The 26462-nt window shown below is 45.3% G+C and overlaps 1 protein-coding gene and 1 long non-coding RNA gene across 5 annotated transcripts in view; one reads left to right on the top strand and one right to left on the bottom strand.

Moving 5' to 3' along the window:
- Positions 1-24068, top strand: part of LOC135394107 (solute carrier family 35 member F3-like) — a 150836-nt gene extending 126768 nt beyond the window's left edge. For 3 of the 4 annotated variants that reach the window (XM_064624618.1, XM_064624620.1, XM_064624621.1), the window contains exons 2-8: positions 12172-12389; positions 12676-12803; positions 12896-13115; positions 13688-13816; positions 15061-15250; positions 17463-17552; positions 22058-24068. In XM_064624618.1, coding sequence (XP_064480688.1) covers positions 12172-12389; positions 12676-12803; positions 12896-13115; positions 13688-13816; positions 15061-15250; positions 17463-17552; positions 22058-22293 — 1211 coding nt within the window. In that variant the 3' untranslated portion in view covers positions 22294-24068. Of the gene's footprint in view, positions 1-2396; positions 3195-12171; positions 12390-12675; positions 12804-12895; positions 13116-13687; positions 13817-15060; positions 15251-17462; positions 17553-22057 lie in introns of those variants that run through there. The other variant, XM_064624619.1, reaches the window with a different exon arrangement.
- Positions 1-26198, bottom strand: part of LOC135394108 (uncharacterized) — a 120831-nt gene extending 94633 nt beyond the window's left edge. Inside the window, exon 1 of the long non-coding RNA XR_010422770.1 lies at positions 26040-26198. This is a non-coding gene — a long non-coding RNA (uncharacterized LOC135394108). The remainder of the gene's footprint in view (positions 1-26039) is intronic.
- Positions 26199-26462: the final 264 nt, after the last annotated feature.

Below are 26462 nucleotides of genomic sequence, written 5' to 3'. Positions count from 1 at the left end.
AGGAGCGTGCTATGTGCTGAAGATACGCACCTATCAATTTCACCTATACAAAAGGTGTCACAGACAACACGTTGAAATCGCCGTTTGGAGCCGACACAGTCGCCGGGCCCGCTTGGTACAGTTCATAGCTCCTTTAAGTGAGTACTATCGAGCAAATGGAACAGTATTTCTGAGTTGGGATTGTGTTTATAATGCAATATATTGTGTAATTTTGCTTTTAACCATGTCTTGAGCTAGTAAGCGCATTCACACTCTGTTTATTATGCAATACTAAATTGTTTAATTTTGCTTCCGACCACGCCTTGCGCTGTGTCAATCTTAGAAAGAAGAGATGTCAACACATTCGCACTCGACTGGTCTCGGATTTCCTCCGGAATTTTTAACCTCCGTTTATTAATCTCCGGGTGACAGCGGCCACTTTATTCATGAATTGAGGTCAGGAACACTTGCTCGCCCCTTGTGTGACCCCGGAAAACCTTTTTGTTGTTCGGATTTCCAGGGGTTAAGAACCGAGGGTGAAATACCTGGAAAAAGTTTTGTCCGTGCAGGCGTCATTCATAAGACCACGGCGTAATCCCTTTGAAGGTTTCCGTTGACCTCAGAACGATCCGTTCATAAATTGAGGCCAAAAACACTGGACAACATTCCAGAAATTCCATTCATTATTCGTATATCGAGGTTCATAAAACGAGGGAAAAATGCATGTAAAAAGTTTGGTTCCTCGTGCTCGTGTTCATAAAACGAGGGAATTCATAAATCGAAGGTTCATAAATCGAGGGTTGACTTGTGTATTTTTATGGCATAGTATTTATATGGTACGAAAGCTGTCTAACATTACTGCTGTACTCAACACGCGAACCTTTTTTTTCTCTCTCTCTCTCTCTTATGTCGTAGCCCCCACTTGTGTAGTCTTTGAAAGGTTCTGATCGAATATCCATCCACTGCGTCAAAAGCTTCTGGGGAAATACATATTGACCGTGTGTGAGGCAAGGTTGCGTGCGATGCAGGTGGCCTATAGCTTCCCATAAAACAGGGCCACAGCTAGAATAAGGTTTACGATATTCCCGATACCAACTGTGGCATTTGTAGGTTTCTGGCGTAGCGTTCCTAGAGTGCGAGTATAAGATGAGGCAAACAACCGCATATTTTCTTGCGGGGCGTTGCCCTGTCTTGTAACGCATTACTTCAATTGGAATTGGAGCTGTGAGCGCGGCTAAGAGAGACAGGCCAGGAGCCTAGCGGAATGCAGATGTTTATTGGACGGTGGCCGCGGATAGAATGAACTCCGGGTTGAGAGCGTGGGCGGGAGCACGCGCTTCTTCGTCGTCGGCGGAGGCCGCTACGGAGCTTTTCTGCTGCAGGTACTGTTACGAAAAACAAAAGTCGAAATTGGTTGGAGTAAAACAGTGGCGTTTGTATGAAAAGACCAATATTGTGTCGAAAAATTTGCTAACCAAGGTTGCACAATCAAACGTGCTACAGTAAAACGAACATCAAAATAACAAAGAAAGCATTTGCGAAAACGGTTTGCACCAAACTACATCGAATTCATCTGCCTGTTCAATGTAAAATCGTGAGAGGGGGGAGGGGGTACCTATTTATTTGGCTGGAAAAGTCCGCCCGAAACCGACGGCTTGCCATTCGTAAAATAGAAAGATCGTGGATTAAACAGTTAAATAATACCTAAACCAAATAAATGATGTTACCTTATCTTATCAGTGGCACATCGCCTCATGACAGTTAATGTGAACCACCTGTTAGCGAATTTTAGCAAGTCGGAAGGTGTTCACGATAACGGTTCCCAAAACATGAGGAGTCAAACACGCTGACATCACGTCGTTATTTATTCTTTGATTCGAAAGCATGATTGATCTTATCGTTATCGTAGTGTGCTTCTGATGTGCAAAAGCTCCCTGATATACTAAACCATGCACTGTTTTTTCGTGGACGCCGCTATAGACGACCTCAACCCCTACGTCACTCACTGATTATGTGCCGCAGCCGCGCAAAGCATGCTGGTGCGCATTATGAGCTTTATTAACCTGTCAGCCGACGCATTTTTCCCACTTCTTACCCACCACGGCAAGAGATAACCTCGAACCAGCCTTCTCGTGACGTCACACGTTTGTAAACGGAAAGTCGTTTATATTGAAAGCGCAGCGCCGTCTTGCTGGGGGGAGCACGTTGAAAACTGTTTACCGCCCAAGCCAGAGAGAAAGAAAGCACACGGGCTGTATGCTTCCTCCCTATAGTATCGCTTTCCTCCTCTTTGGCTTGTGCTGGCTGTAAAAGCGCTGGGTGTGAGATTGGCTGGGAAACAGTGTATACTGAATCTTCGTACTAAATACTGGAATGCTATGATCTCCGAAACGTCCAAGACACACCAGGAAGCGTCTGCAACACTTGCTACCACACCGCACTTCACCTCCAAGACACCGATTTCGCTGAACACACTCGGCTGTACGAGAGAATGGAAGCGGACGTGACGTCACGAGAGCCACTCATTTCCCGTCCTCGAACGTCGATAAAAAACGCACCTAGAAAAAAGCGCTTCTCTGTCGCTATAGATGCTCTCTGCACGGTTCCTTTCTCTACAGTGCACGCGCCGTTCATTCGTCTGCTCGCAGAAATGTCGTCTGCTTCTTAAAATGCTTCGACGGCTTCGCTATGTACAATGTTGAATTTGTGGCTCTGACTGGATTTCGCTCCCGGTAACAAGCCGGTGTTACCTTTGTTCTTCGAAGCCGCGTTTGTTACTTTTAATCCAAAGGGAAGACAAAGGAATACTGCTGCATTTGAAGACTGGTATGTGCTTTCTGCTTCGTTTGCAAGTGTGAAGTGTGCAAAGCTCTGATCGTAAACTCGGGAAAGACGTCGAAGACACGGAGACTACAAAACCGGAAGAATTAACTTTTCGACGACATCCAGGAGCATTCAGAGCATGTTTCAATGTTGTTTGTATATGAAGTGAGACATGTTGGCTGTGTCGATAACGAACTATGTCGAGGGCGGCTCAGACGAAGATTTGCAAAAGTTGTGTTCTGCTAACAATACGCCGAAACACAAGAACAAAGAGCAGACGCCTTCTGCACACCAGTGGAAGCGCCCCAGTTGGAGGAGGTGTTGCAGACGGGAAAAAGATCGTCCTATCGTAGAGGAATTTGGCTTGTGTGAACTGCCTCTCCTTGACCAAGGTAAAAGGTTGGATCTGATGGCATCTGGGGGTTGTTTTAGGGGTAAAGCTACGTGCGAGACATTTCTACTCCGTATTTCGTATTTTTAATGCTTCACGATGCAAGTCAACAGCAAGGAACAATGTCTCCGAATATATAAAAGACTATTTGCAGATTTTCTAGCTTCGTAATAACTGCCCTAAGAGTTATTTGTTACGTTTTCTAAGTAACTTATAAACTTTTTTTTTTTTTTTTTTCAGAGTAGGTTTTTCCCGAAAAGAAAAGCTGGAAGACATTCAGCATTTTACTTCTTAGGTTTCGATTTAAAGACAAACCTAATAACATGACAAAAAAATGAAAAATTCACGTGCTTTCTGAAATACGCTGTCTTATGTTGCATAGCGTAAATTTAAAACCAAACAACCAGCTAAAGTTCCGCCCAAAAACCATTAAATACGTTCTGAACTTCCTTGCAGAAAACGAGAACGTGACCATGTTTGACGTTAGCTGCCGCATTGCAGAATAGCATGGGCTATAAATCACTCTCTCCTGTGGAACGAAAGCATTCGTTCGACGTCTGTCGGACTGAATGATGATGAATTACCTCAAGAGAGCGCTGCTATGATGTTACTTTTCTTAGGGCTCGTTGTATAAGGTAGTACCGTCATCCATATTTCATGCTGTTCCTCGGTACACTATTTATGGCAGTGCGGTATGAAACAGAAGTACTGTGATGTGGAAACGGTGTAAAGGAAAAACATTTGTGATGGCGGCCTTCCAAATATACCCCTTGCTAATGCCGTTGCGTTTATGGAGTGTTTCCTTCGGATATAACAAGCTTCGGGTGACGTTGCAATAATATACACCCAGTGAACGTTCAATAACGACCCACCTGGAGAACCATATTGCTTTTTCCTAAGAGGAAAAAATCGAATAGCTTGAATTTAGTGGGCACTACCTTTATGATGGTGTGCCGTGAATCCAACCGTCATTTTACATCATTTCAATTAGCGCGTCGGCAGAGTTCACATCTATTGGTGCAGTTATAAAATAAATACACTATGAGGTCGCGTAACCCTCGCAAAGCTTTATCCGGGCCTTTTCGCCCACCAGGAAAGACCGAATTCAAGCTAAAGGAAGCTTTCCCACGTAACATCTCTGTAACGTAGACAAAGCACGCTTTACAGACGGTTGTTCGTGGCAAGCCAACAGATACAGCACCGGGCTCTCAACGTAATTCTCCTGTAGGCCTCGAGTGGAGTGACCCCTCTCCTGTATCGATGCGTATACTGCAAACAGCGTTAGATGAGGCCTCAACTATACACACCGTAGGCCGCGCACATGTTCATTAAGTAGGTACACATCGGCAGTCTGCCAGTTATTTACAGGGCGATATAACGCCACCTGTCCGCGGAGTCTTACTGCATGACCTGGCTGTAAATTCAGACACGGTGCGCTAATGAAATTACTCTGCCTTTCCACCTCTATAAGAGTGTTAGTGTGTCTGGTGTCGTCCCGCCCGTACGCAGTTTGGGAAATGTTGTAAAACAACCTTCCCTTACGATACTACAGAGGCAAGTGTGTGCGCTGTGCGAAGTATTAATGGCGTTAATCTGCTTAGGCCCGGACGCTGGTTAACTTTGAACCGAGACCAAGGGTTGCTAAAACTTGAAGTTAGCACTCAGTTCTTTTTTATATACGTTCGTTGGTGACGTGATGAATGCTTCAGTGACCGTTAAATTAAGTAAGTTAAGGGACCGTTGATCTCGGTTCAAATGTTAGCCGGTGTTTGTGAAACCGGGCCTTGGAGCGACAGTCTGGACATGTCGACTCATTTTGAGATTAGATTTGCATTGCAAGTTTCGTGCAGGTGTTCATATAGGCAAACATTCACCCTGCAGGGCGTCGGACGTTTTGAGATGAACAAGAAAAACAAACAGAATCTTCGCATCTGGTTTACGTTTCAAGGAAACGTGGCTTAAAAATGACGTCATGTGTGTAACCTGACGTAAGAGTGTGACGTAAACATGAGGTACCACACCTCGCTGGACGTCACACGGGTGTAAGACCACGATTAAGGTGGTTGAGGAAGGTTTTGAGATATGATAACAGGTATTCAGCAAGCCTCGTCTGTAATACGTGGCTTGTCTGGTTTGCAGAGCACAAACCGGATGTTATCGCCAGTGACGTCACTGCAGCCAAAGCGCAGCCTATAAAATTCAATTATAAATAATGGGCTGCCAATTAATTAATAGGTTTTCCACGGTGAGTCTGAGCACCGCAAGAAAATATGTGACAGGGCGGTCGTTTTGGGCAACCTCATGTGTTCACGCTATGAAAATGAAACTGCAGAGGTTATATTAATCGACGTTGTTGAACATAGTGTAAAGACGTAATGATTTTTTTTTCTATACACAACTATATAACGACTGCGATTAGAAAACAAGTAAATGACACTTTCAGACTGGAAGCAGTTCCGGAATCTCCATAGCCATTACGAAATCCCAAAGGATCTTAACATTGTACTCAAAGCGAATACATGGCAGGTGCTTCGTTCCCGAGTTTTATGCCCCGACTACACGAAGCACGCCGCGCTGTATACCACATTAAAATGCAGAATGTCTTTCCTAATGGATTCTCTGCTTCGTCCCATAAAAAATCTATCTTAATGTCGCGAAGAAGTAAAAAAACTGCTCGCGTTGAACCTGAATTGTCTTTCGCAGGGTGGCACTCTCGTACATTTCGATTACGGTGCAATGCCCTCGAGATTATAAAAACAAATCCTAGCGGTCGTCGCCACACCTTGTCGTTATCTTATTTGTTTGTGGATCAGCAGGCACGTATCGCTTCGATGCTTTATTTCACTTATTTTATCCTTTGGATCATTTTATGTCCAGCGTTGTTGTCCTTCATCCCAACGACGGACAGCGATAAACATTGCTTTGCGTCGCTAGATAGGAGACAAAACGTAAAGAATAAAAAGGGCAGCAGTGTCGAGTTGAGCGTTATGAGGAGATGGAAACCCGACGATATGGCCATATCGGGTACTGGAGATCCACCACCGATCTAGATAAGCGCGTTGGTGAAGCTGGATCAGACATGTACAAAATACTGCGCAGAAGTATTTGAAATAAGATACTAAATACTCCGCGTAAAAACTATTTAAGAGAAGGTACTATATACTCCGCGTAAAAAGTATCTAGAATAGAGTACAAAACTATCAAAACTGAAAGTAATTTGAATAGAGTACTAAGTACTCTAAGAAGTATTTGAGATACTCCTTAAAGTACTTTAGTATTAGTAGTAAGTGAAACGCGTATTCTGAACGTGGTTCTACAAATGAAAGGAATAAACTTCATCCGCCATACTTAAGTATATCTTTTATTTGCAAGGCCTCGGTGTCACGTAATGCTCGGTGAACTTTCGTGAAGTCAAGGAAACTTCGGTGATATTGTCCGACCCAACACTTCGTAGTACCTCCTGTATGTCAGCTCGGGTCTTGCAACTTCTGGCGCGTGTTTATTACTTTGGTGACCAAGGAAATAAATGCCGGGATTCTCTTGTACCCAATCCCCTGGGGATTCACCTGACAATACGAATAAGAACCGTTTTCTGATGAAGGGGTCGGGCTATTGATACGCAAGGCCAGGCGTGGGAGCAGCCTATTGTAGAGTAAGCTAAAGGAGAGATGCGCGAATTTCAAAAAAAAAGAAAAAAAGGGCGGGAAGTTCCAATGAGCTGAAAATATGGACACCGCGGGGAAGTGTGCCGGATATGGCTTGACGAGGAAGGAAAGTATGTTGAGCACTGAGTAGCAAATACTGAAAAAAAAAAAATATTTTAAGTACTTTAAAATACTTGTCGCAAAACGTATTGTGTAGAGTACCAAAATACCAGAAAAAGTATTTAAAATACTGTATTTTGAGTACGTACTCAACATAGCACAAGTCTGAGCTGGATGGCATCCTACCGTTGTTTTTGCACATGTGAAAAGCGATCCAAATATGGCGTGCGTACGGGAGCGTCCATTAATCCATATACATATTGGACCGTTCGCAAGGTGCAAATGCAATATTATCATTGAGTATGTGAAAAACGCTTTGTTTATCTAGGTGACGCTGTCACGGCATACTTGACCCAAAAATGCCGGCGAAAGCACAGTTGCGGCGTCAATTCGCAGGAGAATTTGCTGGCGTTGTCTTCCTTTCTTTTGTTTTATTAATTTCATGTTAGCACCGCGACGCGACTGTGGCTGTGACCCATGTTCAGACTGAGATGATAGCAGGAAAGAGAGGAAGACAGGGATAGTAGTCTGCGTCCCGGGCCGACTTCAGAGGAGGACTGTTCCGACAACGGTCTAAACGTCTGCCGAAAAAGACAGGGAAAACTTCAGACAGCACAGCTGGCGGTGGAATTGGATCCGGGTATTTTCCAATGTTTATCTCGGCATTAGGGAAGGTAAAAACGGGCGGAAGAGGCACGCACTCAGTCAGTATTCATGCACTCGCCGTATTCATTACTGCAGTATATACTTCAGTATTCGCACTCGGTCGGTATTCGTGCGTGTACAGATTGCAAACGAGAGGACCATTTAAGATGGAACCCATTGCCTAATAATAATTACGAATATTTAATTCCGAAAAACAAAAAACAAAAACAGAGAACCAAAAATATGCACAAGCAGAAGCGTGTTGTAAGGATAAATAACGTGATTATACTCAATTAGGTGGTACGGCTAGCTCGTCCACTCTTGATTCATTGCAACAGCACAAAGCTCTTTGCAGGACAAAAAGGGGCGATGTCGTACCAAAGAGCCAGGAACAATCTATAATCGTTACAGATGCCGACAGCGTGAATGTTTTATCCCGCGAAGTATTCTCCCGTGTAAATTCGAGGAGTGACTAAAGTAGCCTATGCAAGAAGCGAGGCTTCAAGATATCGGGGCAGACAATTAATTTTGACTCTTTGGCCCTGTTCCCTTATACAGAGCTTTACTCCATAGCGCTAGAAGACGTAGCGCTTTTTTTATTTCCCCTCGCACTGCTATGAACCGCTAAAAAACAGCGCTTGTCAGAGGTGAGCACCTGTCCGTTCATTTTTAGCGCCGGTTTGTGATGGCCAATCAAGAGGCTGTTTTACCTATGGCGTTGTTGAAGTTGTGGGGTTGTTTCGCTTCCTGCTTTTTGTGTTGTTGTTCTGGTAAACTGAACATGGCCGTCGAATCTGAGGTTTGGCCAGCTAATTGAGATTGTGGGTTTTCATAAATTACGGGAATCAAAAATCAACTCTGGCGATACGACGCATGCGCCACGTCGTCAATGACGTTCCGCGACACTTGAGCTGCCGAGGCGACCGAGCGTTGAGCGCTCTGCTTTTTGCAAGTGAGAGCACGAACGTAGAACACACCGCTTGACTTCGAGCGCAGTTCTCCTGCACTCTGAACCAAAGCGCAACAGGTCCTTTGGATTCTTTCTTCTTTTTCCTTTGTGTTTTTGCGGGCACTTTATGTCGAGTTTTCTAAACGAATTTCTTTTCTTTAAGTTTTCTAAAAGTTTTCTCAATTTCTACACTTATTTATTATACTCAAATTGTCTTTGATATTACCATGCATCACCCAGCAATTTCCAGACGAATGTCTGCACAGTTCCTCCTGAAGTCGGCCTAGGACGCATACTAACCCCTCCTGTCCCCCACTTCTTTCTGTTGTCCTCTCTTTATCTGTCCACGTCTGTACGCTGCTCATAGCCCCAGTTGCTTCGCAGCGCTAACACGGAATTTAAAAAAAAAAGCTGCAGTAAGTAGAAGTGAGCGTGGATAACATTGAGAACATCTACATCCGCACGGTTCCAGCGCTTGTAAGATCCGCGACGGCATCCGCATTATTTGAGATCGGTGTACCCGTACCTGTATCAGCGCGAGTCATACTCAGTACTTCCGCGCGTCCGCGTTCATTGCATTTATAAGAAAAGATCTTTGTCCAGAAGAGAAAAATCTGTCCAGAAATATTGTCGTCCACAGTTGTTCAATAATTGCTGCAAACTCCACAGAAACGCGACGAATGACACACTAGGACACGCCACATTTAAAATTCATTGACTGTTGCTCTCAACTGTAGCTCCGCCAACGGGTCGCCGGCAAAAACACTAACGTTTGTTTGCGGATAAAATCTGGATTTCCGCGCGCTTTGCAGAGTCGTGCAATTTTATACTCATTTTATCCGCGCGGCCGGATATCGGAATATTATTTTTATTTTTATGTTTAGAATTTCGTGTTAGTGCCACGAAGCAACTGTGGCTACGAGCAGCGTACAGAGGCGTGAACAGGTGGAGAGGGGACAGCAGGAAGGAGCGGGAGACAAGGGGTTTAGAATGCGTCCTGGGCCGACTTCAGGGGGAACTGTGCGGACATTCGTCTGGAAAGTCCACCGCAATCTATGATGTTATATATTTTCCATACGCAAACGCGGGTGGGCGGATATAACCGTACCCGCGCACACGTCCACCTAAAAAGCCATGGAGCCACATGTCCATGTTTTTCTTTTTTCAATTCCATAAAAAATGCAAGAATGAAACCCTTTATCTAGGGTCCTGTCTACGTCATCAAAATAGCGCCCGAAACTAAAAAGAAAGAGAAGAAAAGGAAGCTGATTGATTTGATAGGTAAAAAGAAAACTGCTGGCCTTTCTTTGAGTTCTGTGTCAGCCTCTTACCACTGGGAGGTACCCGGGTTCGAATCCCGGTGCCGGCTATGTTGCCTGGGGCTTTCCTGGGTTTTCCTCAGACTCTTTCAGACATATGTCGGCACCGTCCCCTTAGAAGTCGGCCCAGGACGAACATTCCCCAGGGCGTCAGTCGTGACGTTGCCCACCTCTGTGAGGTAGACAACGGCGAGCCCTTTCACAACCACCACCACCACCACCTCTCACCACGAATTACATTTAACATATTGCACCTGATATAATGACTCCGAATTTATGAAAACTTACGAAAATTGCAATATATTGCAAAAACTCAGGATAGAATATTAAAAATAAAAATGGCAAATATTCGTAGTACAAACAACAACAGCTTTATTTCGAGATAATGAATGGGAAGTCGCATCGGCAAGGGCGATACTCTACCCCATTGTTGGTAGTGATGATCGCACGGTGGAGATAAAAACAGTTTCAGTTTCAGTGTTTTTATTTTTGTAGCACTTGTGTTGAACAGTACCTGATCCAGTTTCGACATTTCCCGTTTGCGGAATAAAAATTTTCAAAAATCGCCACTTTTGCAATTTAAAGTCCTCAGTAAGGGACACATTTTGCGTGCCTACTTTTCCTTTAAAAAATTCGACAAAGTGCGCACTGCTACGTATTTTTTATATGCTGCACGATGTTTATGAAGATAAGAGTTTCAGAGACGAGCTTCCTCAGTCAGCACATTACACCTTTCCGCCTACGTATATTACGACACAAAACGCGTTCTGCGTTATCATCTCCTTCAAGCTGCACGCGTGCGAACACTATAGAAGTACATTTCGAGCGCAGAAGGTTATTACCAGCAACATAAAATCCGTCACACAATAGACCGCGCTTTTTTCACGTACAAGCCGGGCACCGAAATAGGAACAATAAACCCCAGGGGGTTTCATGCGCTCGACCGGCAAAGTGGGACGTTGTAAGAAGGATACATCAATAAAAGACCGCGGACACAAGATCGTAGGTATAAGATGCGTGCGACATGGCACTAACGGTCCGGTGGCGTGAGACGAGAATGTGCACGAGGTACACGGTAGCATTTCATCATTAATTCGAGGTCAGATATCGATATCTTCCTCTCTTTCTTTTTTTTTTTTTTTTTTTTTACGACATCATCTATGATCTGCGATATCGATTGGATGTGCGCAGCGAGTGGGCTACGATGTTTCTTCTTCAAAAAAAGAGTTCGAATCGAAAAATCGATGTTTGATCAATTTGGGACAGCGTGTTTTTGGTTTGCATCTATTGATTGTATTCGCTTCCTGTGTTAACGGCGTAGTTCTAGTGGAATACAGGACGCTTATACATGGCATGCGAGAACAGTGCTTCTGCTTTGGTTTGTGCTAACCAAGGCTGAGCAGCGACGCGCAATTCTGTTTTATAATCAAAATATGCACTACTTGTTAGATACCTGTATTGCACTAAACATACGCGTAATTAACATTTTGATTTGGTGGTACTATAATACATAATACACTCGAAAGTATCACGGAAATGCCATAACACAAAGTGTTATTCCCAACCAGATGGTAACTACACTGTTAAAACAGAACTTCACCTTCCTTATTTGCTGCAAATTGGAGGAGGCGCCAATCTGGGACACATTATGCTAGTCCCATATATTCTCCTCCCCCTGTTTTGAACAAATCATGACACAGAATGATATCATTCGGTATGGTGGTTGGCTAAGAGCGTGCTATGTGGTGAAGTTCTGTTTTAACAGTGTACTTGCATCTGAGGACAGCAATAGTGATGAGTACAGCAATTAGTTATGCCACCTGGAGAACCTTTCAGTGTCGCGATCTCATATCTTGTAACTGCAATCCATTGCATGAAAGTTTGTATCGTAATAAACACAGAACTTTCAATGTATCTTTTGATCTGATTCATACCAATTATTTCTTTGTAAAGGGTACTCTGCCGCATAAAGTCACTTATCGCGGAGAAGTCAACTTTACACTTCCTTTTCAACCTGTTGTTGTGCCTTAGAACTGTAACGCAAATAATAGCACAACAACTCAATAGACGAACCGTACAGGCACAACAGAAACAAAACGTCGCACACGCAAAACATTTTGCACAATACATCAAACGCAAGCTTAAATTTTAGAAGCGAATTCCTAAATACATCTTTCTCGGGATCAGAGACACTACCTTTCGGAGAACTAGGAACCAGGTGTTAGCCCACAAGCAGTGGGTTAAAAGTTGGATTATATTGGATTCTATACAACACAACTGAGGTTCCCTACTGAAACGCAGGTGACATCCCGGGACAGAGCGACGGTGCTGCATCGGGCGGTAAAGAGGAGAAAAAATGTTGCAACGAGAACAGCCGCAAAGTCTCCCTAGGATTTCTGATGACGCTGCTCATCGCCGCGTCGTGGGTTGGAGCGGCACATTTGCTCAAGGCCAGCTTCATTCCTGCCAGTCATCCAGGGCAGAAGATCCCTGCTGGGACAGCGAGGAACGTCTCCGCGGTAGGTTCACAACAAGTGTCAACAGTAAATTGTGCCAAATGTATGAATTATGTTTGCAAAACATATTTGGACACGTCGGCATCTATTAATGTATATCCTGGTGATGCAACAATACCTTAGATCTACTATGTACTATAACTCCCTATGGGACCCTGGAAGCCATAGGCTTTCACATCCAGTTCCTCAGAGAAAGCATAAACGGCACGGCAGATTGTCTGGGTTTCTCGTAGGTGGCTCGCTGGAATGACAAAACTGCCATTTTCGTTTCACATATCAATTTCCGTAGGTGTACTACAATGCCCCGTTCTTCACAACCTGGGTGTGTGCCACGTTCAACGGTTTCTTCTTTCCAATCTTCCTCATGGGCCGTCTCTGTGCCAGAGGAGAAAAGACAACAGCCAAGACATTGCTCATGTATGTACAGGATCATAAACTAAGCTTTACGTACACGGAATATGCGTTGTTTTAGTAGGGGAGTCAGTCGCTTGCTCCATCTTCTTTTACAGAGAGACACTGCAGCAGTTGCAAGAGAAGCGGTTCACTTTCTCCCAGTTCTTCTCGCGTTGTGGCCTCTTTTGCCTTCTGTGGGTGGTGACCAACTATGCCCTGGTCCATTCCCTGCGCATATTGGACACCACTGACGTGCTAGCATTGTACGCCTCCAGCGTCTCCTTCGTCTACCTCCTGTCCTGGGTCATCCTGCACGAGCAGTTCGTTGGCATACGGGTACGAGACGGCCTCTGTTTCCTAGAATCTGTTGCCTATAGTATTTTGTCTAGAGTCTGTTGTCTAGAGTCTGTTGTCTAGAGTCTGTTGTCTAGAGTCTGTTGTCTAAAGTCTGTTGTCTAAAGTCTGTTGTCTAAAGTCTGTTGTCTAAAGTCTGCTTCCAAGAGTATGTTTCATTGCACAATCGATGAAAGCAGATAAGAGAAACAGCTCGGACATTGAGTTTGCAAGGAATGAATACACGACCTGGATTCGATTAGATACCGGAAATGGCAAACGCAACCGTTTTCAGCAAAAACAAATCAGGAATGTGGTATACACAAGACTGATAATGTCTTGACAAAATATCCATTCTTATCATCTGCATACTCAGCTATCTATCGTTACCGTGGAGTGGGGGCGTCGCTACAGGAGGAACCGTAGCAACCCTCGCATTGCTCAATACTTTACAAGGAGCAAGAACTACCTACCGGTTCATCGAATAGTCTGTTTCATTACGGAATATGATGACGAATGTTCACCAACCCCGAGTCTCTCTAGCGGTCAATCATCGTGTTCTATTTAAATTGCAGATCGTGGCTGTGATTCTGTGCAATACGGGAATTGCTCTGCTGGCCTACATGGACGGCGTTACGAGGACCATCACGCTAGGAGGCGTCGTGTTAGCAGCCGCGGCTGCAGCAGGCTCGGGTGTCTACAAGGTACGATAACTTTTTTTTTTGTACCAATAGCGTTCCTTACGATCGTTATGCGGCCGCGTTAGGGCTGTAAGTCACGGGTTGTATGCAAATGTGTGTTTTCTTTTTCTTATTTGTAATGGACCTCATCCATCTATCCATGTACAGTATCTTCCTGTGTATAACGCGTACTCGTGTATAACGCGCACCCCTAAAAACGGGGCGAATCTGAAAAAAGTTACATGTATAACGCACACCGGTGCATAACGCGCACCGCAATGTTGCTACAAGCTTCTGTACTGCCACCAGTGTACACAATAAACCAAGGCGGTGTATCATATATGCATACGCACTATTTGAAGCACATTCAGTCAAAGCCGTTAAACTACGATGCAACAGAGTCGGTGTCATATAGTATACTTCAGTCGCCTCTCCGCTTTCGGTGTCGCGTCCCTTTTCAATCACGCGGGTCTTCTTAAATGAATTCAGGATTATTGACCGTAAGCAGCATCATTAACTTCCTATGAAGTCCGGCGCCCTTTTGCCGGTTTTGACAACAGACCCTAAGAGATCTGGGAGAAAGTCACAGCACTCCCAGGAAGAGGCTAGAATTTGTACGTCACCGGCCTGAGAAAGAACCCTGCAGAAAAATATTTCCGTGAATAACGCGCAGCGTTAGATAACGCGCATGAGCTCCTCAGAGCACTGTTTTACTGTATAACGCGCGCGTTATACACCTGAAAATACGGAATGTATCTACGGATACAGGCCTTTCTTCGCTGTAGAAAACAAAGAAGCTATAACTACTGTCTTTGTGATACATCAACTGCTTATTTCCCAAGCAGCACAACATCTTGGCCCAAAACTGGACCAATATTGGGCCGGCACTGACAATATTAACACACACAAGAACGATTGTCATAGCTGACCTCCAGCACGAGTGAAAGAGGGAGAGCTTTCTTGGAAAGGCATACTCTCTAGAAGCCCCTCAACTCCTACAGAGGGCCCGTAAATGAATGAAGGATGGTGAAGTCACACCGTCACGCATTGAGTACGCCGCAAGTAGCGTGGCCCCGTGTCCGTAGTAGGCGAATTTTCAGTGGGAAATGATGCTGATGAGCTGGATTTAATGGTATATGAGACCGCCCGGCTGTTCGCTACGCTGATATTACATCATACTGATCGGATCACGTCACGCACTGTCACGTTAAAAGTGTTTTGAGATGCTTCGTTCTTTGCAGTCGTTGCATTTGTACCAAACTCCCCAGGTGACGTTCAAGAAGCTGATCGGTGATGTGTCATTCGGACAGCTGTCGCTGTTCTTCACCCTCATCGGTTTCCTCAACTTGCTCCTCATGTGGCCAATTTTCCTCGCCCTGTACCTGCTCAGGGTGGAGGTCATCGTTTGGAATGAAGCTCCCTGGGCCGTGCTAGGAGGAGCTGGCCTTCTCTCACTGCGTACGTACAACTAAATGTCAGACTCTTTTGTGACGCCTTCTAATCTAAACTTGGAACCGCATGACGCGTATTTCAGCGCGAAAAACGCGCCGTAGTACACGTGGCGCAAAATTTCACGCGGCGAACCGGTTTCCAGGGGGTGTACGAGCGCGTCGGCAACCTCTTGATATTTCGCGCGGGCGGCAGCGTGGCTATCACAGCGTAGCATGCGTATCAATTTCCGGTTCCGCATCCCATGGAAACCGCTGTGTTTTGATTTTGCATCCACGTGTTGTATGGTTGTCATGGCACCTCTCAGAAAAGCTTTTCGTACTTCAAGACAAATGGGAGGTATAGGGAAAGGTCCCCACTATTGGGATATCGGTAGTAAAGAATACATAAACGTATTGAAGACGGCAATGTGGGAAGACGATACTTGTTTGCGTTTGCTCGGCGTTCTCTGATAGCGGCGTCGTTTCTGTACCTGGCTGAATTAGTCCAACGATGAAAGGAGAAAGAAGGAAGTCACTGAAAAGGTTAGCCAGCTGTAGGACTCGAACCCACATTTTCTGGATTGCCGGTCCACGACTCTTACCAATTGAGCTATGATCCTTCTTTCATCTTTAATTTCTTAAGCACTTGAGGCTTTGTATGTACTTGTCCTTTCTATGTGTTCCAGCCTCATGACATCAATTGCCATCATAGTTCAACGTTTAACCTTCTTCTTGCTTCTTAATCACTTTTTATCGCACCGAAATCTCTTTCCTGTAACAAATTAATAAATACTATAGGTCATAAGAGGTAAATATATCAGACGGCTGCGAAGTTGAATAAAAGTAAAATAATAAGACGTGGACGACAGATTACAGGAAAGTTAACAAAAAGTAATTTATTTAATGGGTAATTGAACACACAGATTATAATATGCTATGAGACGTTTAAAAGAACGGTCGACGTTTCGAGTGTAGCACTGTCTTCGTCAGAACCCGTCCTGACGAAGACAGCGTTACTGTCGAAACGTCGACCGTTCTTTTAAACGTCTCATAGCATATTATAATCTGTGTGTTCAATTACCCATTAAATAAATTACTTTTTGTTAACTTTCCTGTAATCTGTCGTCCACGCCTTATTATTTTACTTATATATATATATATATGTCTTGTTACTGTTTTACTATGTTTTGCGTTAGTGCATATTGTACAGTGCTGGACAAAAGTTTACGGACACGCTCCGGCGCATTCCTTCCTCAGAGTAACACGCTAGCAGCGAATGACGCCGTACGGACTTACAAACAAGTGACTGGGTTACCTAGGCACATGTCTCTAAATCTGTACGATCCCATTCGCTGCTAGAGTGTCACTCTGAGGAAGGAATGCGCCGGAGCGTGTTCCTAAACTTTTGTCCAGCACTGTACATCTATTGGCAACACTGCTTGATATTTCTCTCGCGAGTTCCCCATTTCACGGCGTGCACTTGACCCATGCGGTTTGGCCCGCGTGTTTTCGCCGGTGCGTTTTACTCACTGAAATACTCACCATGCGGTTCCAGCTTAAGCAAGGCAGCGCTGCTTGCAGAAACGTCCCTGTGTCGGTGCTAATAAATCACCTCGATTTTCTTCCCCCAAACCGCATAACTTTCTCAACTGTCTCATATACACGTATGCGCGTACCTCTTATCAAAGCGATAACTTTATAGGGGTCAACCACCGTGTAAGTCCGTCCGCTTTGTAGAAGCTTTGTAGAAGCTTTATAGAACATTTCTAGTGCAATAAAACTTTTATTTTTTTGCTTGTTGGTACATAACTTTGGTACGGATAATAGCGCTAAAAACACGTCGTTCGTGTATGTGTTTTTAGCGCTTCGTCCTACTGCGATACCCCTGTCATACGAGCAGTTTTCAATGATTATTGAAACCAATGGCCGTTGAACATGCGCGTAGCGCCCCTAAGCGTGTAACGTAACACGTTCCCAAAGAGCATTGAATCCATTGCTCGCTGACAGGTTGGTACGTTACACGCTTGGGGGCGCTACGTGCATTTTCAATGGCTATTGGTTTCAATAATCATTGAAGACTGCACGTGTGACAGGGGTATGAGCTCATCATGCCTCGTTAGTGGAGCATTGTCCGTACGTGAACTGTCCTTCTATGAGTCCACTTCTCTATGCAGCTCTGAAACCTATAATTTGCTGTACATCGAATATATTGAACTGACAAGCGGTATTCTCTTATTCAGTTTCGAACCTGCTAGGAAATTTCGGGATCGTCTGGACCTTCGAGATATTCCTAACTTTGGGCCTTGCCTTCGCCGTGCCAATATCTGCGAGTAAGTGGATTATTCACAGATTCTATTATGTCAAATAAATTTCTTCAGTTTATGTAACGCACGCACAACCCAGCAGCAAAGTGGAGGAGGGACTCAGTTACGGAGGCAATTAGTTCATTGCTGGGAAACTTGAAAGAACAAGTTAGGGATTGTCTTGAAAAAATTTCAGCCGGGTGGTAGCTAGAGTCGTAAACGACTTGAAGGAACATGATCAGTCAATCAAGCGATCAATCATATTCATATACAAGACGGCCTGGCTATTGACCGGTAACCCAAAAGCTCCGTTAAAGGGACTATGAAACGATTTTTTTTCTTCGTTTCGTTCGAAAGAAGACATTTTTCTGAGTCTAGAACCGAAATTTTACTTTCGTCGCGCGAGCGGATTTCTCGGGAGCGAATTTAAACGGAGCGGCGAAGGGAGGACAGCTGGCGCCGCGCCGTGACGAGCTGCCGAGCGGAGACACAACGGGTAACTTGACGCGACCACGGCCGGCTCAGCAACACGTCATCGTGACGTGTTGCCGAGCCGAGGAATCCCGCCAGGAGCATGCGCCGTAGGATCCCGCGTATGCGTTCATCGGGAGTGGAAATCTCCATGACAGCAGCTTTCGGCAGTGGCGGCAGCCACAGCGCGAGCTCGCGGCATTACTTGCCATTGTGCAACACCGGTGACGTAACGGGGAACCGAAGAGCGGTCCGTACAGTTACACCATCGGCAGGGAAATATGCGCGGGAGAGGAGGAACGCGGAAGAGACATTTCCAGCGCGCGCTCCTCGCAGAGTGGAGCGATTTCGTCCGGAAAAATGTGTGGCATATTAGTTTCTCTGCGGGAAGAACAGTTTCCACCGAAAAAAAGCATGGGGGTTCGGGAAATTTCAATAGTCCCTTTAACCCAACCCAAGTGAAAAGTAAACAAAACGGTACTGCACATTATTCTGATAACAACTAATTTTAAGACACGCAGTACGTATTTCGTGCCTAAAAAAGTTACAATCTAAAGTCTAAAGTCGACGTCTTAACGCGTTAAGACACACGCACTATACCAGTGCGTGTGTGAGGCTGCGTGCGTATGCGTTGGCATTCTTCTTCTTCTATCTGGCGCGCAGATTGCCTTGCGCAGGGCGACGCACAGGTTGGTTACCACGGCAACCCGAACGCATTCGCACGCATTGAAACGCTATTCGCCTCGAGCTCGAACAATGTCGCCATCATGCGGCAGCTCTGTGAACTCCCCTTAGTGGGGATGCGCGGCCTGAGCCGGTGCTTTCGCTGTGGTCATCGTGCTCGAAAACATGCTTGGAAGGTCGAGTGTCTGGACATTTGAGCTTTTAACGTCGCTTCAAGATGAGTGAAAATGACTTAGTGGGAACTTTTTTGAACTTGTCTGGTTCCCTGCACTAGAGTGCTTAGCAGGCAAGAAAATCACAGAACGTGCATATGTTCCGGTATGCGGATTCCACTCGGCCTTTGTTATATTATATTTGTCGCTGCGGTTCTGTGTCAAACAAAATGTACCGTGAGCTAAGGTCAATGTTGTAGCAGTTCTTTTTTTTTAATCATAAGTAGAACGATGTCACAGTTATTTATAGAATGGTTTCTCTGCTGGCCGTTCAAAGTTACTCCATAATGCTCAGTTATGGTATTCTACGCGCGCTAGACACAAGGTGCATCGAATGTATGAACATATGTATCATACGAAGGTTTTAAAATATGTGAATTTCAAGCTTTCATCTCATTTCATCTGACCGTATGACAGGCTTGACTTTTATCTTTCACATACGTGATCATTGGAAAACACGCATTCAAGGTAAAATGCTATCACCGTCCCCGAACGTTCTCTGTAAAACACAGGTATTTTATGGCGTACGAAGCACGTGTGCAACAGCGAATTTAAGAATATACCTGCGGCTGGAACCAAAAACTTAGTTTGTATATTACTTGACCGCACCCCACACAAAGTCAAGTCCACCACAGAGGTGTGGTTATCTTGTAACATGTCTTAGCACTGTCTAATGAATGCCTGCACAGGGGACGAATCAAACCTCAAACCTCTCCCATACTCGCACAACCTAAATAACCAACGCTGTTATATAAAAATATATAAATACAAAAATTATAGCGAAGGGCTTCAGTATACCTTATGTTGCATTCTTGCACAATTGTACATTTAGATTTCCAAGACCAGTTGAGACAGGAATGTTGAGGTTATTTTTTTATTTATCCTTGTTGTTCCCAAAAGACAAAAACAAAATATTGCTTGGAACAAAGGAGGCAGTGTCTCCCGTCAAACGCACACAGGTGATTTTCTTTTCACAACTTCGCGACGTCAGTGTCGCAGTGCAGCACTTTTTGTCACCTTTCACACCTTATCGGCGTTCTAAGTAGAGCATTTCATCACATCCGGAATATGTGAGGCACTGACAGCGGCATTTCATCCAAAAACACGGCGATACCCGCGTAGAAAAGCCTGCGCCTGCTTCGCCGGATCGCGCCGCATCCCCACTAGAGCTCCGCCGCAGCGCCACCTACAGTTCGATCTCGAGGCGAATAGTGTGAACCGGGCAAAGGGACGGTCGAAAAATGGGGAAACCCATTTTTGAAACCGATACCACTATGTTCGGCATCGGCCAACGATCTGCCCGGTTAATATTTTCGTCCGTAAAGTGCTTAAATATTAATTAAACGAATTTTAAAGGTCAGCGCTGCTTCCGCGGCCGCAGAAGCTCCGGCGGCGTAACGTCGATCCGTAAGCGGAGGAGTGAGAGAGCGGCGATCAGAGGAGAAAAAGGCGCCGTCCAGACGCCCAGTAACTCAATAAGACTGCCGCAGCATTCCTTTTCTCAAGGTCGCGCCTCATTGGTTCTTAGGGAGTGATGCTTTCTCGTTTTTTCCAGAGAGAGAATTCCGGCGTACCCTCAACATCCTGCGTCTCCTTTTGTCATGTATTCCGTCGAATAACACTAAAACCACGTCACTATTTCGCGTGGGATGTTCGATACCGTGGTCAGTGGACCAGGAGGACTAAAATGACACTATATTTTCAAAATCGACAGGAACGGATGCGACCGTCCCTTGAAAGCTTAAAATATCAACGTTTTACTGTCGTCAACGAGCAAGCGAGCTTCGGGTGCCATTATATTATAAATGCGCACTTGTCCATAAGCGGACGCGCCAAAGACTCGAATAATGGAACATTGCAGTACAGCCGGAAGCTCGAGACCGATAATTATGCAAATCGCGCACCCAGACGCCCTCTACCGGAGATCTAAGGGCCTTACACACTAGCGTGCTAATTTGCATGCGCTCTCCATTCATCACGGAACACGACGAAGATTGGCTAAAGACATCGGGGGAATATGCAAATTCTTGGACTTAGACCACGGAACACGTTACTCACTTTGAAGGAATATTCAATTTGGCTGTGACTTATAAACAGGTTACGAAGATAAAATTATCAGTTATTCGCGGTTCGTAGTCCTCCAGAGTGAACTTTGTACTAACTTCGACGGCACGGTATTAAATTTGGCAAAATTAGCACTCAAAACACCGGCTGCATGCCACGTCTACATAAGCACTAGTGACGCTCGAGTGAAGGGCTGCTAATATATAGTACATGACAGAGCACTTTCCCGGGTCGCTCCTCTTATTTTCAAGTCAGGAAAGTGCTTTTCACTGCAATAGGTTTGAAATAGCGGCCTTGAATGGCGCACGATCATTAGCCCAGTAGGCCTGTTCGAAATATCGGCAGCTCCGAATCTGAACGGCTTTTGCAAAGCTTTACAACGGCTGCTAGGTTTAAGACAGATGACTCTGGCCGTAGCTATGGCTATATGACGACTCATTCATTCATTATTAATATCAACAGCAGTAAAGACACGACACGTGCATTCAACATACGGGACAATCTGCTAACTCTCAACTGGCGGATTTTACTGGAAACACGGAGCTTAAGTAAGAATCTGAATTGAAAAGAAAAGAAAGCAAAGACTGAGCAAGTTTTTTCATGGTTGGTCAATGTGCAGCCCAAGCAGCACAATGTACTGAAAGTCGAGTGCAATAAGGGTGGACGGTGTGTGTCTTATCAATATTCTTTATAGTTTCACGAGTCTGTTCAATGTCTTCCACCTACCCGTCCACCCCTATTGCACTCGACTTGTGCTGCTTAGGAGGTGATTATCAACGTACAAGAAAGGCAAAGGTAGTCAAGTAATCAGAAGATAAGGCGTCAGATGAAAAAAGCAGGTTATCAATAAACTGTGAACGTTTCAATGTAATCGGCTTCTGTCTGTATGAGAGCCAGCGATGGCTTGCTAACGCAGAGTCCTTTGCCATCCCGGGCAATGAGGGGAACCTCTAGGAAGCCTCCTGTGTGTTGCTTGTACCGTGTCTTTATGCTGCTCGTTTATGCTTTATGTATATCGTTCTTTATGCTGCTGCTATCCATCTTTTACCGACTACCTCGCCTCTCTACGTTAGCGCATTCATCCATTCTCATTCCTTTCAGTCGTCGACGTCTACATCTATGGTGTATTGTTCGAAGGCATGAAGCTAGCCGGAATCCTCCTCATCCTCATCGGCTTCATGCTAGTCCTGCTTCCGGAAGACTGGCCAGACTACCTGACCCTCTTGTTACGCTATCGTCGAACGAACCGGCGGAAGAAGGCGGTCAAGAAACCGCAGGACAGCACCACGGGAGGTCACCGATCCAGACTTCGGACGCCGTCGGGTCGGATCAAGTAGCGTTCAGATGGGTTTGAACTCGGAGACCTTCTCAGGGTTCAAATCCAAAATCGCCGCCATGACGAACAGTCGCATTTCAATCTGGACATGGCATCTTCGCCGTACGGACGGCCCAGAACTCCTGACCAGGAGATGCACGAGTACATCTTCTGAGAGACTCGCGTCGGAGCGACAGAGTTTGCTCGTGACCAGTTCACTCTTGTGGAACCTCCTGGTACTTTGTGGTACTTGTGAAAAGAACTGTTCCGGAAAGCATGGACCTTCATAGTGAAGTGGTCCGTGAATAGGGTGCTCATGTGTACAGGGTGACGCACGTGATGTCCCATCATCTCCGGGAGGCACCTGTACTATATGTGACAACAAACACTTTCATTGCTTCACCGACTAGGCTTGCCGTGGTGTGATTCGCCCTGCCCGCATGGTGCACGACCAAATACAAGAAAGGAGCTGGTTGCTATACAACGGTATGACCTTGAATGACATTGCCAGCCGGTGACCAGGCACCAGGGTACCAGACGTGATTGAGCGTTTGAAAGCTTCATCGAATACAACGAAAGAAAACTCCACGGTTGTCGGTGGTTTTAGACTCTCGTGTGCAGAAGTTTGGACCAGTGCGTTTACAGAGCAGCATCTTCGTGCCAATTTAGATACGACTAAATTAAACGGAACTACTACGATATCTTCAAATGCAATACACGTGTACGTGGATTTGTGACCACAGGTTACACAACAAGTGCAACAAATGTTATAATGAATTGGTGGTTTTAAAGGGACAGTCTGGAGCCTTCGACCGATTCTGAGATTTCATTAGAGCTGAACACGACTCTGTGTTATCTGTAGATGATGAAATGCAAAATTTCATCAGCCAGAGCTCCGTGGTTCTTAAGATAAACGAGGAAAATGAAGAGTGTGTTTATATCCGATCTCGGTTTTTCGGAGACGTAAGCACGAACTACTGCAACCTGGATGACGTCAGAAGGGTCTGCCACAGAGATAAAAGTCCTTGAGGGCTGTTTTGAAATGCTATAAAACGTAACCAATTTTGTCTACAAAAGGCGACTTGATTGCTCGGCAGAACAAAAATCGGAAGCGCTAACGATAGTGACGTCACGGCCATCGAAAGCGCGCTCTATAACAATTATAAATAATTGGCTACAAATTTAATCCAAATACTTTGTATGCGCATCGCAAGAAAGCACGTGGCACTGTTGTTTTAGCTTTGCATTTGGTTCGGACTGTCGCTGTAAAACAGAAACCAGGACAGATATTAGGGGAAAATTCTGCCTTATGATGTACGTAAAGTAGTAAAATGGAACATGTTGTCGAACCTGCCTTCAGGACACATTCCAGAGACCTTCTACTATCTACAAAGTACTCTTTGCCCATAACTACATAAGTACATGCCCCAAAAGTGACGACGAAAACTCCGTTAGTAAGCTATTTCGTGCGGCAATCCCCGAAGCATGCCAACATTTCATGGATACGATACCGTTCATAAACCACGCACTGTACAAAAGTCTCGATACGTAACGTTATTATCATCTCTTCCAATAACACCATTTGTTGTTGAGAGAAGCAAGAGTGTTTTCATTCACGAGAGCGCGTGATATTTGCACACCATGTTTCACGACGAGTTTCACACAAAGCTCTATAGTGCACGACGAAGCGACCCTGTTGTTAGTGTTGGAAACAGTTGTTGCGCACGGCACTTACGTTGATGTTGGTCATGGAGATATACTATGTGGAATGCGTTGAATAAGAAATGTTGAACAGACTTTGTACTGTCTTCAATTTACTCGTTTAAATGGAATGACGGCCTGCAGGGGCAAAACCGGAGAGGGGATAATGCAACATATACAGTCTAAACTCGTTAATATGACCAAGTCCGTTCCCGCCGATTTTGGTCATAAAGCGAATTTATCACACTAACGAGAAACTCTCGGAAAACATCGTTCCTCTCCCCCTACACCACACCGCGTGTGGATCTACTGCATATTCTGAGAAGCAGAGGATTTGGCTGTTCTTTTAACTATTGCCCTCTGTGCAAGAAGTGTGACTCATGAATTCACCTGAAAACGGGGTTGTGCTTTGGACGACATCGTCCACACATGAGTCACCCGGGGCCACTGTACTTTCCCAAGCAGCACAATGTACTGAAAGTCGAGTGCAATAGGGGTGGACGGGTAGGTAGAAGGCCTTGAACAGATTCGTGAAACTGAAGCACTTTGATAAGACACATACCGACCACCCCTATTGCACTCGACTTTCAGTACATTTTGCTGCTTGGGTTGTTGAACAGAAGGGTTGCGTCAGTCGGTGAGGTCAACAGTTGATGGTCATAATAACGCGGGCATATTATACGTGTTCTACTCGATCGGTCCTCAGAAGTTCGGTCATAGTGGGATTAACGAGTTGTCATAATAACGAGGGGAAAATCCATGGTGCTTCTATGGGGAAGAAACGGTCACAAAGTGAGGATGTCATATTAACGAGTGTCATAATAACAAGTGTAGACAGTATGTAGACAAGATACAGGCAACGGCAGAGAGCTTATGGAACTATAGTTGGAAAAATCGTCCCCGGAAAAAATGTCCCCGCAAGAAAACTAGCTTTCTGAATAAATCCGGCAGGAATTATTGCAGGTTTGACTGCAGGCTAGAAAATATAAATTCATGAATACGTCTTATTATGGCCTCTTGTTGGCTGCATTGCAGTCATGTGTTTACAACAGACAAGTTTCAACGGGTTTCTATGAATAGCAACGCACATTCTGTTCTGATGCGCCTAGCTGTCTGTCTTGAACGCGGAGTTCTCTTGTTTTAACGTCGATGAGAGGCGCCGAGCTTGTACCACCACTACTCACCCGTTTCCTTTTCGAGGACGGTTTCGCTGCTGGCAGCTGGTTGCACGACTTTTAGGTTTTGGGGTGCTCAAGTATTGCGGACACCCGTCAAAAATTCGTGGCCCGGCCTCAGGACGCAGCTTTGACCTATCGCGAGGCATGGTGACCTTCTCTTTGCTTGCGGTGCCACTCAGAGCTACCAGTGTCACGAGGAATTCGTCCGCTCTGGCGATGTCGGATGCGTCAAAGTGCTTCTCGCACACGCGTGTCCTCTTTGACTCGAAGCTGAAACGCGAGTCTTCTTTCCGAGGTATGGAACGCTTCCACTTCTCTCGTTTGATGGCACGTATCGGCAACGCGAAAAACGATACCTTTTCACCAGAATTATCATATCCCGAGCGACACGCCGGGACACAACACATCTGCAGCATGCATAGATTAGCCGAAATCTATTCACAGTCTAAGGATGCACGTGGATTTCAGGAAGAAGCGTCTACACTGGTCAAAACGCAGGCAGAAGCGGAATTTGCCCGTATCAGCTGGCGTTTTCTCCCCAAGTAGCGACGCGTGCGCCTCCGCGCGATGGACCGTGCCTATACTCAGGACTGTTTAGTGAGGTCATGGGTCGCGTGACATTCTCTCAGCTATTTCCCGAGGAAACAGACTCCAATGTAACTGACAACGCATAGCACCAAACTGCTGTCAAACCAGCTATGCGATACCACAATACAAAAACATGCTGTGGTACGTTTCAACCATTATGGGCATTGACTAGTTCTGCTTGCAAAGACGACTCCTTATTCTTTGCGGCCCCAAAGCGCTGGAGAACCCTATAAAACTCGAATGGCTCGAACAGACATAACTACCCTTGCTGACGGTAACGCAAGACAGACGTTATACTGACCTGCGAAGGTTGGTTTTAGAAGTCGCCTCCGGTCTCTCTTAATGATAATGAGAACACTTGCTTCGGGATTATTCCTGGAGTCTGCAATGTCCGTATAGATAAGCACTGCACATCACACAGAAAGTCACTACAGGACATAACACACCTGCGCTCAACACAGCCAAACGGATACTGGGTTTCCAGTGAGCTTCGCAGCCACGTGGCACTCGGCGTCAAAACTGCAGCGTCATTATCTGCCTTTCCACGCTGTTTATCAGCTTGTACCCACCCAAGCAGCAAAATGTACTGAAAGTCGAGTGCAATAGGGGTGGTCGGTATGTGTCTTATCAAAGTGCTTCAGTTTCACGAATCTGTTCAAGGCCTTCTACCTACCCGTCCACCCCTATTGCACTCGACTTTCAGTACATTGTGCTGCTTGGGTAT

This window comes from Ornithodoros turicata, chromosome 5, assembly GCF_037126465.1.
Source record: "Ornithodoros turicata isolate Travis chromosome 5, ASM3712646v1, whole genome shotgun sequence".
Taxonomy (NCBI): domain Eukaryota; kingdom Metazoa; phylum Arthropoda; class Arachnida; order Ixodida; family Argasidae; genus Ornithodoros; species Ornithodoros turicata.
The sequence above is the reverse complement of the archived record's forward strand: the minus strand, read 5'-3'. Positions and strand labels throughout refer to the sequence as shown.